Source organism: Lycium ferocissimum, chromosome 9 (assembly GCF_029784015.1).
Source record: "Lycium ferocissimum isolate CSIRO_LF1 chromosome 9, AGI_CSIRO_Lferr_CH_V1, whole genome shotgun sequence".
NCBI classification, from domain to species: Eukaryota; Viridiplantae; Streptophyta; class Magnoliopsida; order Solanales; family Solanaceae; genus Lycium; species Lycium ferocissimum.
Window position 1 is genome coordinate 7,935,197 of NC_081350.1, and position 13,832 is coordinate 7,949,028.

Here is a 13,832-nt window from a genome sequence, read left to right on the forward strand (position 1 = left end):
AATATTACGTCATATAATTCAAATAATGTAAATTTAATACTTAATAAATTTGAAGTTTGATGCACTTCAAAAATAACTGGATTACTGAATCTAGTGCAAGATTTCATTTCACTACATAAACTGATTACTGCTATCTATTAAAAAAAGTAAATCATAATATCGTTTTTTTATAAATTAAAGTATGTACGTTTTTATTGTCGTATTGGTACTACTTAAAACATTTTACTATTCTAAATTTTTATGAAACATTTTATCTTTAAACTCTAAATAAAAATTCAATAGTTAAGAAGTTAAAATTCTAATAAAATTATGAAATATTTGATAGCAAGTACATCATATATATGTCACACATACACGCACTAAGCACACAAATATTATTTTCGGTTTTCGCCCAAATGCTACCGTTTGGACCCCGTGGATGCATGATTTTGAAGTTCCAACTGTCTTAATAGTTTATATAAGGAATAGACATGCCAATACATGTGACCCTTACATCTCTGTTTTAGTGTGTAACGCCTTGCCTCTATATAAAAGGCTTCTATTAGTTGTTTTTCAACTTCCGTTACTTGTCAAGCCCTTTCTGAAGAAAGAACCCTCTAACCTCTCTCTATATCTCTCTATACATACATATATACAGATAGGATAAGAACCCTCTAATCTCTCTCTATGTCTCTTTATACATACATATATACAGATAGTATTGATTGAAAGATTAATTGAATTGGAGATCTCGTAGAATAGAAAGAATGTCAATTCAGTTCAAATTTAGGAGCTGTTTAAACTTTGATTCTGTTGATATAGATGGTAAGCCGTCTATACCGTTGTGGGAGTTGAGGTTGAAGATCATGCGCCATAAAAAGCTCAGCATTTGTCAAGACTTTGTTCTCATTTTCTCTGATGCCCTTTCTGGGGAAGGTTGTTGAATTGTTCTAATTTTATTCCTTTTGTTTTAGTCGTTGGGCTTCTATATATATGTGTTTATGAAGTTTATATGAATTCATATCTATATATATCTATGTGTAGGTAGTGTGTGTGTGGTCATACGATTTTTATTTTAATGTTGAAATTAATGTGTGTGAGAGTGACGGGGGGAGGGGGGGGTGTTAGGGGTTAGGTTTGCGTACATCCTACCCTCCCCAAACCCCACTTCTGGGATTACACTGGGATGATATTGTTGTTGATCAGAGTAACATATATCTTTGTATTCCTATATATGTTGTTGCGTCTGTGTTTTTTCTATCTTATAATCCACTGGGATTTACACCAAGTCTGAAATTTATCTTAATTTCGAGTGACAATTCTTGTGGTCTTCATTGCAGAGTATAATGACGAAAATTTACAGATTGCGAGTGGGTCAAGTGTAATTGTCAAGAGAGTTCCAGCTGGAACGATGCCTTCAGCTGCTAAGTGAGTTCTTACTACTTGAAAATGCAAAATCCTTTTGAGAAATTTTACTAATATATTATATGTCTTGTTAGGTATTAGCTCAATTAAATTCCTTTTATAACTTAGATTCTTTCATCTTTTGCTATAAAAGTGTGATTATGAGGCTTTCCATGCAATGACTAATTGGTATGTGTTGTATGAGCTAAGATTAGTTTGTGAACTGTATAAATAAAAATTGATGTTCATTGTTCAATAATGGATGGGCTTCGTTTTGTTAACTTGGCATCTATTGGTAATTATTTAAGTTAGAGCGCTGTGGAATTCAGAGGAAAAGGACATACAATAATGGATGGGCTTCGTTTTGTTAACTTGGCATCTATTGGTAATTATTTAAGTTAGAGCGCTGTGGAATTCAGAGGAAAAGGACATACGATTATACGTAAACCTGATCAGTAAATAGAAGAGCTGGACGGCGTGGTGCACCCGATGGTGTGGCCTAGTGATCAATGAAGTGGGTTGAGAACCATGAGATGTCTGGTTCAAATCCCAACGGAGGCAAAAATACTAGGTTATTTCTTCCCATTTGTCCAAGTTTTGGTAGACAGAGTCACCTGGCACCTGTGCCAGTGGAGGTAGTAGGTATCCCGTTGAATTAATCGTGGTATGAAGAAGTTGGACCGGGCATCATGGTTATGAAAAAAGAGAGCTAGACGATGTAGAGCCATCGACAGAGTCATTAGATGACCATGATCTTAAGTGATATGGTATAACAATGAACCGGTGCTTGTGTGAAGGTTGGTGTTACTAAACACCACTTGCATATGCCTGCATTTAAAGTACCACATAGGCATAAAAGACAAGAATAGTGCATGTCATAGTTTTTCTTGATATTTGTTGAGATTGATTTTGCCTGAGTAGCACCCAGCAGAAGTGTATGTGCTATCTGCAGATTTGGTCGGGCTGCAATTTTCTACTAGTCGGAAAGTGGTGAAGTGGAAGACTTGCTATAGTTGCACTTTTAAAGTGTGATCGCAAAGGATTTGGCTTGAATGGTTAATGTTCGTGCATAGGCGGTTGAAATCACACATTACATGAGGGTGTCAATTAGGAATCACAACAGGGAGCAGTATTGCTTTATCAATGATTGCAGTGACGTGATGTCAAAGGATTGTCTGAGTTGCACTTAAACCCCGAAGTTAGGTTTAAAATAGGTTGTGTGTTTCGCGTCGCTTAAGTGGCAGTAATACCAAGGCGCTAAGTTGAAGAAGGCGACAAGTCCGGACGGCCATGGAGGCCTGAAAACAAGACAATAATGTTTCATTGTAACTTATCCAATTCTTCAGTTTACATTATTGTGGTTTGGGTTTATAGTCATTATTCTTGAACACATTTTTCTCTTCAATTGTGCCGTTCTTTATTAAACCCACATTTTATTAGCGCTTAGAGCTCCAATTGGCTTCATTTTTTTTTTAAACCTTTGATGACAGTAAATGATCGAAGATCGTGGTGATGCATTTTAGTCAATGTTATTTGTTTTGAGCTCTTGCTGTAACAATGCTTCACAACATAATTGAATTTATTTTTTTACTTTTTTAAGAACTACATTTTTTAAGATATACAACGGATTAGCAAAGGAAGTATATTAGAAATATTTCCTTCTCATATTCAAATTTGTAATGCTTAGTGAAGTGGAATTTCTTGTTGACTGTATTGCTCTTTTTATAATTGGGCAATGAGCACACAAGACAAATTACCGACATAATCAATCCTCTTACAAATAATCAAATACCATAAATGCTTTTTAGTATAGCATACTAATATGTACCTTACATTAAAAGAGATTATCCAAGCCAAACCTTTCTTTCTTTTATCAAGAACCTTTTTTAATCACAGTGGTGGCCGAACCAATTTGCGCACTAAGCGGAACTTGTCTTTCCAAATTGCTTTATCCCTTCCTAAAGTTTTGGTATTGCAAACATGGAATCTGGACGTAATCCTACTCTTGTTCACCTCACACGATTCTAGAAACAATGGAGGAATTCCACATGGAGTTTGGGGAGATTAGGTATCCAATTTATTCCAGACACCATCTTCATTATGCACACAACGATGCAAGGTCGCATTAAAATTGACTTATCTATCTAATCAAGGAAGTGCATGTTTCCATCTCTCAATTTAGTTTAATTAGTTAGTAGAGAAAGCAAGACGGGAACTCTCTAATCTACAAATTATGAGTTTTTTTCGTGCACTGTTGCACCATCGGATAATGCTTAATTTGTTATTTCTACTTTTGGATGAGCAACAACAACATCATCATACCCAATGAAATCCCACAAGTGGGGTCTGGAGAGGGTAGTGTGTACGCAGCCCTATCCCTACCTTGTGAAGGTAGAGAGACTGTTTTGATAGACCTTCAGCTTAAGTAAAGCATATCAAAACAGGTATGAAAAAAAAATACAGTAAAAGGATAATGGAGAAAAGAACAGTAGCAATAACAAATGATACGATAATCAGAGCAAAGGAAACAACAGGTAATAATAAATCGAAGAATATGAAAGTAGGAAAATAATAATAATAATACTGATAAGAGAAACTAGACAGCGCGCCATTACCTATTAACCTTCTGTCCTAATCTTAGACCTCCATATCTTCTTATCTAGGGTGATGTCCTTAGTGAGCTGTAGGTGTGTCATGTCCTGTCTAATCACCTCTCCCCAATACTTCTTCGACTTACCTCCACCTCTTCTATGACCCACCATAGCCAACCTCTCACACCTCCTCGCCGGGGCATCTGTGCATCTCCTCTTCACATGGTCGAACCATTTCAGCCTCGCTTCCCTCATCTTGTCCACCATGTAGGTCACTCCCACCTTGTCCCGAATATCTTCGTTCCTATTTTTAGATGAGCATTTTGGAAAATTCTTCAGCTTTGCCTACTAGTGTGGCAGAAGTCATTTAAGGTCTTTTTGCATGGTTCGCTCGTCATGCAGAGCGGACTTGTCTTAAAAATAGTCTTCGATATGGTTATGTTGTGTTAATTATGGGTGCAAACTGCTATTAAGAGTTGGCATATTTATCTAACTTTACCGTAGTAGTTGATGACATAGGTGTCCATACTTGGGATGTATGATTAATGTTTATGTATCTAACTTTACCTTAGTAGTTGATGACGCAGTAGAACTTCTGGATTGAACGTGTCCATACTTGGGATGTATTACTAATGTTTAGATTTCTGTTTAAAGTTGAATTGTAGAGAGTTCTAAAGGAAGGAAATTGGTGGATGGATGAATTGTCCCTACAATGATCTGTCAAAATGGGACGTATAACTTTGAGAAGGAAGACGGGAATGATGTGTTTATTCATCTTTGGAGTGTTTCTAAAGCAGGAAATCAGAGTGTTTTGAGGTGGTATCCTTAAAGTTTCTAACATATGGTCACGTCGAGGGTCACACCTTAGTTAAAGGTGGAGGCACTAACTTGAGTTTGGCGATAGTCAAGAGACGAAACCTATTTCGTTCTAAGGTTGTGGTTAGATGAAGATTGAAGCTTGTTCCTTCCAGCTTTAAAATTCCAAAGAAGTACGTTTTGAAAACTGGAAATGAAAGAATCATTGAGTTCAGGTTGTTTTGGTAAAACTTGATCTATAAAGACTTTTTGACTAAGAATTCGGATAAACAGATAATCAACTAAAATGTAAGTACTAAACTTTATTTTTTGGATCAATTTTTTTTAAGTACGAAACTGTTTGAGTTTGTTTTGAGTTCTCTCCTACATATGGAGGGTGAATGCATACCAATATTTATAATCTTTTATGTAGTTAAATGCAATATTTATTTATAACACGCCCTTCTTCAAAAGATTTATATTTATTATATCTATGCAGTCGTCAAAGTTAGTATTAAAAACTTTGAAATAATTATTTTATCGGTGACAAGGAAAAAGGGACCATCTCGTATGCAAGTGTTGTAACGTGTATATAAAATAAATCTCATGGAAAATAAAGTAAAGGTATCTTTAAAATGTGATTTCCTGTTAATCACACCTTGTCATCTTTACTAATTGGGATCTCGTAGATACTGTAGAAGTTTGTCCTCTGATGTTAGTTTTAATATATGTGAATTTAACGTTTTCAAACTTATCGACAAGTCAAATTGTATTTCCTTAAAACTTAAAGAGTCTATAAAGTATTTTAAGTAGCACAAACACATCTAAGGGTGTGGCCAAGTGGTTAATGAAGTGGATAAAATGGTCCAAATTCCAAAACGGCACAATTTTTTAGGTGATTTGTTTTGAATTGTCTAAGTCCTGGTGGGTAAAGTTGGCTGTGTTGGTAGGATGTAGCAGGTACTTGGTGGATAGTCAAGGTGCGTGCACAAGTTGGCCTGGTCACCATCGAAATAAAAACCCAAGCATATTAAGTAACACTCTTCATCAAAAATGTTTAAAGTAACACAAAGATGTACCAGATTATCTCGGTGTTGCTTCTTAGTAAAAGATTTTCTTTTACGTGATCCAAAATAAAAGATGTACTAATTATTTTTGATCTTTGGCACAAACATAATTCATTCCGGTTTAACAGCTAAACTAACTTACCAATAAAATCTGTAGTCTTTGCTTAGGGATTATTTTGCAACTTCTTGCATGCCTTTCATCTTCCCTTACACATTAGTGTCATCTTTTTGGTGAACATGGTTATTTATTTATGAAGTAAGGAAAATCTTTGTATCCATAATGTTTACAAAAGCAGAGAATCTTATGCTTTAATATGATTTTCTACGAAAAGCATACAGTCATTAATGCCGACAAATTAGTTCCATTTTATACTCTGTCTTGTTCACATGATAGATGGGGCTGCAAAGCATCTTTTAGAGCCTTCTATGGCTAGATATTTATTTGTACATGTTCTACCAAGACAATTTTTTATGGTTTGATTATTTCATATTTCTAGAAGCTTTTATGGTAAAGATGCTAGGATTTATTGCCTTAGGGCATTGGTCTAGTAGTGAGAGTGTTGTGTGTGATGTGTGTGTTGGGCGCATGTCCTGGGTTCGGCCTCTGTTGCTGACAAAAGCCTGGTATTTAGGGGAGAAGGGTAGGAGGGCAAGCCCATTACCACCCAGTTTCGGATTGTGTGCCATTGACCCTCGAGGATTTCTCGTCATTAATTTTCTTTAGAGATGCTTGGATTTACAATGGATAATTTGCTTCTATGATCAAGGTATAAAATAAGATCGATGACCGGTATCAAGCATGATGTCATTGCAAACAACTGTTGAGCTAGGAAATTGCACATGCTTTTAGACCATTTGGAATTTAGTGCTGTCATTTAGCAAAATGGAAATATAATAGTATGAACCTGAAGCACCATATCAGTTGGAATAATCCACTTTTTATACTTTATGCACGGTTAAGGCCAAAACCTATGCTTTACAAGGGATTTTTATTGAGTTGCATCCTGTTTTTGGGTCCACTATGCTGACGATGTTAGTTTAGCCTCTTCTTTACATTGGCAATGCATTAAAATCAGGTAGTAGAGGAGAAAAATTGGATAATTAAGAAGTGGGTTTATCTTTTGATATCATCACTTTGCTATTATATACTGAAGTCGGCTAGAGAACAACTGTGGGAGAAGAGGGAGATGTCTTCTATTGAATATCACTCAGTGGTTTATCATGCTAAAATTCAAAATTCTTGAATATTCATGAGAGCCAACTCAATTCGCATTGGTTATTTCTTTCTTCTCCTTTTCTTTCTCCTCTTAATATACCTTTCCTCCTTTATCTTGACACTTGGCAGTTTGAGGATTCCACTGTGCCCTGTTTATGGAAACATGCTCCTCTATTCATTATGATGCAGTTATTAGTTCTCCCACATGCGAGCTGTCTCTGTTTTACTTCTTGAACCTCTAGAAATCTCGGCATTCTAAATAGCAATTTTTTCTCAAGATTGAGGTACTTTCGGGGATGGCTTTGAAAGGATTTGGTATAGGTTGACTTGCTGATTGCGTATGCTAAAGTTCTAACAAAGTGGAAATGAATGGAACCTTGGCCTGTTTATTGTTGGATGAGTCCCAGCTTTCAGAAGTGTAGTTGAACTTATATGTATTGGTTATTAGCTTGAAGCTAAGGTGGTGATGCTTTTGAATTCTCCTCCTGATATGCATGTTCTATTTTCAGTCTATCACATAAATAGGTATAAATTTCAGTGTGTTTTTCCTGTGTTCACCGTGCTTATCTGACAAGATATTTATTTGTTTTCCTTTTGTATGTTAAGGTTCGTCTTAGACCTTACTCACTGAATAGGTTCTGTCTGGTGTGGAATGTTTGTGGTGTCGGTCATGATTCTTGTGCTTCCCGGAACAGTTTATTTGTCTAGATACTGAGGTGCTCTAATAATGATATGTCATTTAAGTTTGTTGCTGCTTTCTGAAGTTTCTCTCATATGATTTGACACGGTAACAGGCCGCCAATTGGTACCATGAAGGATTTAGGGCTGAAAGATGTTGATCCTGTTAATTATTTGGTGAGTGTGGTTACCAATTTTACTTGCTGCACCCATGCTATCTATAACCTTTTTTCCTTGTAGATAGTCACTTGGAAACCCAAATCTTCTTTGTGCATGCATTGACTTATGTCTTGCATATATTACAGGTTGGGCAAGCCAATGTGTTAGATGACTTGGCAATGACATTTTTCCAGTGACTGAAGGAACATTTCTTGGCAGTGTACCTGATGACCCCGAAGATTGTCAGAGTGAAAGCAAGCCTCTTAATTTTCTTTATTACCATGTTCGGGATGGAGGTATTAGCTCATAACTGACCAGCTTTCTTAGCTATTTCTTCTGCATATGTCATCAGTGGAAATACTGGCATGTATTCTGGTTTATCTATAGGCTGAACCTCATTATGTTCCTCCTGAATACATGTGGACATGGAAGGAATCATGATGTCGGTAGAATTCCTCTATGAGGGAAATGACTGATGAGATGCATTCATCAATCATTTTCTTCCTTTTTCTTTGAAAGAGTAAGTCAGAGTTGAGTTCGTAATGGAGTTACAAAACCTTGGCCCCTAACATACATTTCAATCAATGTGCTGACTTGTAGATTCGTGAAACATTCAGAACGATGTAGAAGTTTAAAATCAGTAAATGAATGAAGCCAAATCTTATATTTATGAATCTTTTGCCCATTTTGTCCTCCAGTTTGAGGTGAAGAGGCAGCTGAAATGTTTATATGAATTTCTTGCTACTGGTGAACATCTCAATATCCAGTATTTGCAACTGTCTCCCATTTCCCCACCTCCCTATTAAAGGAAAACTAAAGTAAATTTTTTGTTTGTAATCATTCCTTAAGATAATTTGATTTTTATTTTGCAATCAGTATCTTGCATGGATTTGAATTTAAAATTTGAGTGAACCCATTATCTATTCTTTTATCTGGTTATGTTAGTAACTTTTTGCCATGTTCAGAGCATTGGAAGGTTTTTGTCCTCACCTACTACGTTGTGACAAAAAATGTAAAAAGGAACTATATACTGTTCAAATTGATTAGCTCTTGCCTAAAACAAGCTGTATCAATACATGCGGTAATGAGATCTGTATTACTTCTTACAGTCCTCAAATTTGCTTTGTCTACTGGCTTATTGTTTGCTTATATTGTGATTTGATGTAGTTATTCACTGACTATATAATTGCAGCTAATTCTTCCATCAAGAAAGAATAAAGGCCAGTTGTGTGACATAAGAAGTTGGATTCTAGTGCTTTCACTGGATCTTTACTTGTTGCACTGGCATTATGAATTTATTTCTGGAACTTTTAAGATCTAATTACTGGTTTTTGCTCACTAATAACAAATATTTTATTACTGATCAGAGGACATGTCTTAATGCAGGTGGGGACATGAATTTTGTGCCTGCTGCTAGAGTTAATAAGGTACAACTTTTGTCAGCACAGTTAGTACTGTTTTATGGTGTTTTCATGTGGAATTGTGTGTTATCATTATAAAACTTCAGCAATTTCCAAAAAATCATTATTTTAGTACTGTTTTCTGGTGTTTCCATGTGGAATTGTGTGTTATCATTATAAAACTTAAGCAATTTCAAAAAAATCATTATTAAACTTTAACAAAGCTTGCTTTTCTGTATCTCTTCTTGGGTTCTTGTTTCCATTTTTATTCTTTGATTTTAAGTAGAAATTGACCTATATACTATCAACCATGTTTTTTGTGTGTATTTGTTTTCTTGATGTTTTCATTTACTTGCTATGTGGCTTTGTTAAGCTTTATTAAATGAAGTATTTACTTTGCTGGTGCTACCTCTTAATATCTCATGCAACCTGGAATCCATTTTGGATTACATCCGTGCTAAACTTCTCTATATGAGTGTAAAACTATGTTTATCATGCAAAATATGAGAATTAAAAAAATAAAAAAATATGAAAAGGAAATGTTCTCTCTTGACAACCCGATCTTTCTTTGGAATGCGAAGAACACCTATTTTTAGGCAAGAAATACACTATTGAAAATTCCTAAATGAGTGTGAATGTGATCCTCAAACTGCAGCCATTTATTGTATCATTTGACTGCAATAAATGATGCATCATTAATTATTTGGAAATACTTGGGTGCATTTATTACTACGGCTTGACATTTTACAAATGTAAACAAATTATTCACTGTACATGTACATTTATTCAAACACATTAGAACTCTAAAGGGGCAGAACATGGAGATGCCTTGAGTTTTAAACAATGTGATGAAACATCAGAAACATACGCAGTAGTACCAAGGCGTCCATTATCATGCCCATGTCTTGGAACTTCGAGATGATCTATACCTTTCTATGTCTACATTCTTATGAACTTCACTCAAAGTGTGTAATATCTTTTGTTTGGTTTAGAGTAGACATCACACATCTTTCCTCTGGTCATACTTTCACATTATCACATTTATAATTCTCCCTTTAGTTTGTCTTTCTTGAAAGAACCACTCTTTGGCTGGATAACTTTAACTTTTGTTTTTTGCTTATTTAAAAAAATAAGCATTACCTTCTTATTAGTGATTTGTGGATCCCTCGAGGCTTGAAACTAATTGGTATTAGAAAAATGCATTGTTCCTGATATCTGGATATGTTGGGAGTTATACAACATTTTTTGTTTATGTGATCAATGATAGCAAGAGAAAGATATATGATCATGATGTACTGAGTGGGAAAGAAAAATATAAGTATTTAATTAGTCATGTTGCTTTGTAGTGTTGGGCCTGTAGGCATAAACTGATGGTAGTTTTTGTTTATTAGGACCATAACTGTTACATGTGTGGTGTTCCTCACCATCTCATCAGAGACTGCGCTTTTGCTTCCTATACAAATCCGATGCTTCAGACAGGTAAATCTATTGTTTGTTTAACATACAAGGTATGCTGTACAATATGAGAGATATTTTTGCTCTGGTTGTGCTTGAATCAGGAAACGCCATGCTTACGGGAGGATTTCCAGGCTATCCATCTCCTTACTGGAATTGCAATACATATTCCACAATGAGGCCATTTCAAAATATGTATGGTAATGCTGGAAATGCTCCATTTAATGCTTGTATGGTTCCTCCAACACCTTCTGGTCCTCCTTATATGCAATCTATGCATGGTGGCGTGGCTTTACCCGGGTAAGTAGGTTCTTTATTTGATGAACTTTTTTTACTCAAAGATGCTTGTCGCCATTTATCAATAGATGGGTCCTTTATCATTTTAAGATTCAAATTGATGCAAATGAGTTTGAGACCTTGGGAACTTCATGCAGAGGAATCATGATGATGGGTGGTATGGCACTTCCAGCTGGAAACAGAGATGATCTCCCATTGAACCAATATGAGTGCATGGGCCTCCAGCTTGATGAAGATAAAAGGAGAATTCAGCATGAAAAAATGAGAAGGTAATTTTTGCTACATAAGTCAATAGTAGAATGTAACTGACACGAGTTTATTTGTTCTCAGAATATCTAAAACAGGAAATAGCCTTCCAAATTATGTGGCATAGATTGCTTTTGAGTGTTAGCTTGACGTAAAGCATTATTTGGAGTGAATATGGTGCGGTTTGTCATCGTTAGCTAAATGGTTAAATTAGTCCCTCTGCACTCTCCCTTGCTATCGTATCAAATTCTGAATTATCACATGCCTAAATGGTCGCTGATTAATCTCAGCATGCATACTTCTCCTTTTGTCTGGCACTCAAACACTGAGTGCAAGCAACAATGGAATCATCTGAACATAGTGCAAGCAACAATGGGATTAGCTGAACAAATATGTTGTGGGAATGTTTTGTCTCTTAGTACTTTGACGTGTAATTTGTTTTCTGGAATTGCTGATTTCAAGATTACCATGATATCTATCAAAGTCAATCATCTCTCTCTTTTGGTTGCTCCTAAGTATCTGCCTTGTTTTTGCTGATTATGGCTCCAATTATTTATTTTTCTTTTTGTCAGATGCCATGTCTTGCGTCAAATCAGGCTTGACAAAGGCTAACTATACAATTTTAAGACATTACTACTTTTTTCAGTTAGAGTTTTGACCTCGACAAACTCACTCCACATTTGAGTGTTGTAGAATATTGAATTCATTGACATCGGCCTCTTGTCTTAGCCACAATAAGTTTTTGGTCTTGATGCTTTCCTGCTGAAGTAAAAAAGTGCATTTCTTTTCCTTCAAAGTATGGTCTTATAGGGTTCTCCTGTACCACTTTAATCTTGTGTGTCCATGCCACTATATTTTTGGGAAAACATTACGTATGCTAGATAATTATTCACGCTTCCTTTGGAGAATTTTGTTATTTCCTTTCTCTTTCTCTGGAATAAGTTGAGAATTCAAAACACAGCATTAGTGAGTGTCATTTCAGTATTTTCATTTTTCTTTTGCCTTTATCCTGCCTCCACCTTCTCATCCTTGTATAGTTCTCTTTCAATTTTCTTTCTTTTTCATGTAGCAGTTGTCTGATTAAACTATAATTTTAATTAAAACTACCCTTGTACAGAGAGCAATATTTTGAAGCTGAGTCTAACTTTAAGGAGCCTTGCCCAAAAAATGATCGAGGAGCATCAGGAAAGGTCCATAAGGAGAGGGAACCAAGCACAAGTTGTTCTGGTGATGGCTTTGCTTGAAAAACACACAGAAAGCACCTCCGTGTTGAGAAAAGAAGGGAGAGAAGTCCTCAGGCCTCATCTGATTATAGAGATAAGGTGCGTCATCACTCTGACAGGTCTAATTCTGTCACTGATGGTTTTCCTAGTAGTTCTGATAGGCGTAGGAGAGAAATTCATCAACACCATAGTCGGGACTCAAGAAAGGACCATGAATGTGATTCTACTTTGGATCACTATCAAGTTTCTGATCGCAAACGTGGAGTTAATTGTCATGTAAGAGGCTCTCATCAGAAACATCACCGAAGTTCTGCACTTGAACCTAGTGCACCTGTGCATCAGAAAGCACGATCTAAGGAGAGCTGTTTGGGGCATGACGCAAGGAACTCCAGGCACCATGAAAGACACTCCATCGATGAGGTACGTGACAACAAGAAATGGATGAGCAGCGGCTCTTATAAAGATTGCAGAGACAGTTATCATCACAAGCGAAAAAGAGTCCATTGAGAGTAATGAACATGACTCATGAGGTAAACTTGTAAATGAAGTTGTTCAGAAATCAGTGTAGGTGATCAACCAGGTTCCTGTTTCCTCTTGAATAGGTACCTTGTATTAACTTGGTCTTGTTGTAGCTTTGGTATATGGTCTTTTATGTCCTTATGGAAATATATAGGTCCCTACAACTTGTAAAAGACGTAGGTGTTTCAGGATCTAATTTGCAATATCTGTTGGCTTTGTTGGTACAGATCTGTAGAGTGGTCAGCTTTTGGACAGTAACATCATGACTTAACTTTTGTTCATTTTCCTAACTAATCCTCTTCACTTCTTTAGTGTGAGGTCTGGATGCTAGACAAGGTTTTAACCAGAAGCCATCTGGTTACAAATTAATATTTTGGACCGTTTTATATGCTGCCCAACAATTGTTTTGGACAAAGGTATGGAAGCTGATTTGAGGTATGTTCTCTGTCTCGGTAATGCTTACCGCAAGTAATTTCCACCCTTTCAGTGGTACAAGTTCCTCTTAAGTCCTATTCACTTAATTTGTCCGCCTACCACTTCCCTCTAGCTGCCAACTAGATCGATCAACAGATAAAATGCTAATTACTGAGATATTCTTCAGAATAAATGATATAGTATGATGGCATAAACTACGATAAAGTTATCTTGCGGTATGTTGGTGAGATGCGTACATTCGAACAAGAGATGCATAAGTGCTAAATTAAGATCTTGTATCATGATTCATGGTACCCCTTCCGTTACATTGTACTGTACATTGTATCGTCTGGCATTACATGGAACATAACAAAACAAATTCTCCGCGT

The 13,832-nt window shown here is 36.0% G+C and overlaps 2 protein-coding genes across 4 annotated transcripts; both read left to right on the forward strand.

Moving 5' to 3' along the window:
• The first annotated feature begins 746 nt into the window (after window positions 1-746).
• Window positions 747-8,086, forward strand: LOC132031558 (uncharacterized RING finger protein P8B7.15c-like). Its single transcript, XM_059421543.1, has 4 exons — window positions 747-915; window positions 1,320-1,407; window positions 7,847-7,907; window positions 8,036-8,086. The coding sequence occupies exons 1-4, from the start codon at window positions 747-749 to the stop codon at window positions 8,084-8,086; spliced, it is 369 nt and encodes a 122-aa protein (XP_059277526.1).
• Window positions 1,321-13,398, forward strand: LOC132029568 (uncharacterized). 3 transcript variants are annotated; one of them, XR_009407865.1, is made up of 9 exons: window positions 1,321-1,407; window positions 7,847-7,907; window positions 8,036-8,185; window positions 9,276-9,316; window positions 10,681-10,768; window positions 10,849-11,044; window positions 11,179-11,310; window positions 12,405-13,112; window positions 13,257-13,398. XR_009407865.1 is itself a non-coding variant. In XM_059418835.1 (8 exons), exons 4-8 carry the CDS (start codon window positions 9,284-9,286, stop codon window positions 12,529-12,531), a joined length of 576 nt encoding a protein of 191 aa, XP_059274818.1. In that variant the 5' UTR covers window positions 1,321-1,407; window positions 7,847-7,907; window positions 8,036-8,185; window positions 9,276-9,283; the 3' UTR covers window positions 12,532-13,398. The 3 variants fall into 3 exon arrangements, 2 of the variants coding, with proteins under 2 accessions (XP_059274818.1, XP_059274819.1); XM_059418835.1 differs by having other exon boundaries at window positions 12,405-13,398; XM_059418836.1 differs by lacking the exon at window positions 7,847-7,907 and having other exon boundaries at window positions 1,329-1,407; window positions 12,405-13,398.
• The last annotated feature ends 434 nt before the right edge of the window (window positions 13,399-13,832 follow it).

What these genes read in the sequence shown, in the direction of transcription:
- LOC132031558 (XM_059421543.1), top strand. Translation starts at nt 747, where the DNA reads ATGTCAATTCAGTTCAAATTTAGGAGCTGTTTAAACTTTGATTCTGTT. An exon ending in TGATGCCCTTTCTGGGGAAG is followed by an intron (nt 916 to 1,319) that starts GTTGTTGAATTG and finishes TCTTCATTGCAG; the next exon opens with AGTATAATGACGAAAATTTA. An exon ending in TTGATCCTGTTAATTATTTG is followed by an intron (nt 7,908 to 8,035) that starts GTGAGTGTGGTT and finishes CATATATTACAG; the next exon opens with GTTGGGCAAGCCAATGTGTT.
- LOC132029568 (XM_059418835.1), top strand. Translation starts at nt 9,284, where the DNA reads ATGAATTTTGTGCCTGCTGCTAGAGTTAATAAG. An exon ending in AAATCCGATGCTTCAGACAG is followed by an intron (nt 10,769 to 10,848) that starts GTAAATCTATTG and finishes TGCTTGAATCAG; the next exon opens with GAAACGCCATGCTTACGGGA. An exon ending in CAGCATGAAAAAATGAGAAG is followed by an intron (nt 11,311 to 12,404) that starts GTAATTTTTGCT and finishes ACCCTTGTACAG; the next exon opens with AGAGCAATATTTTGAAGCTG.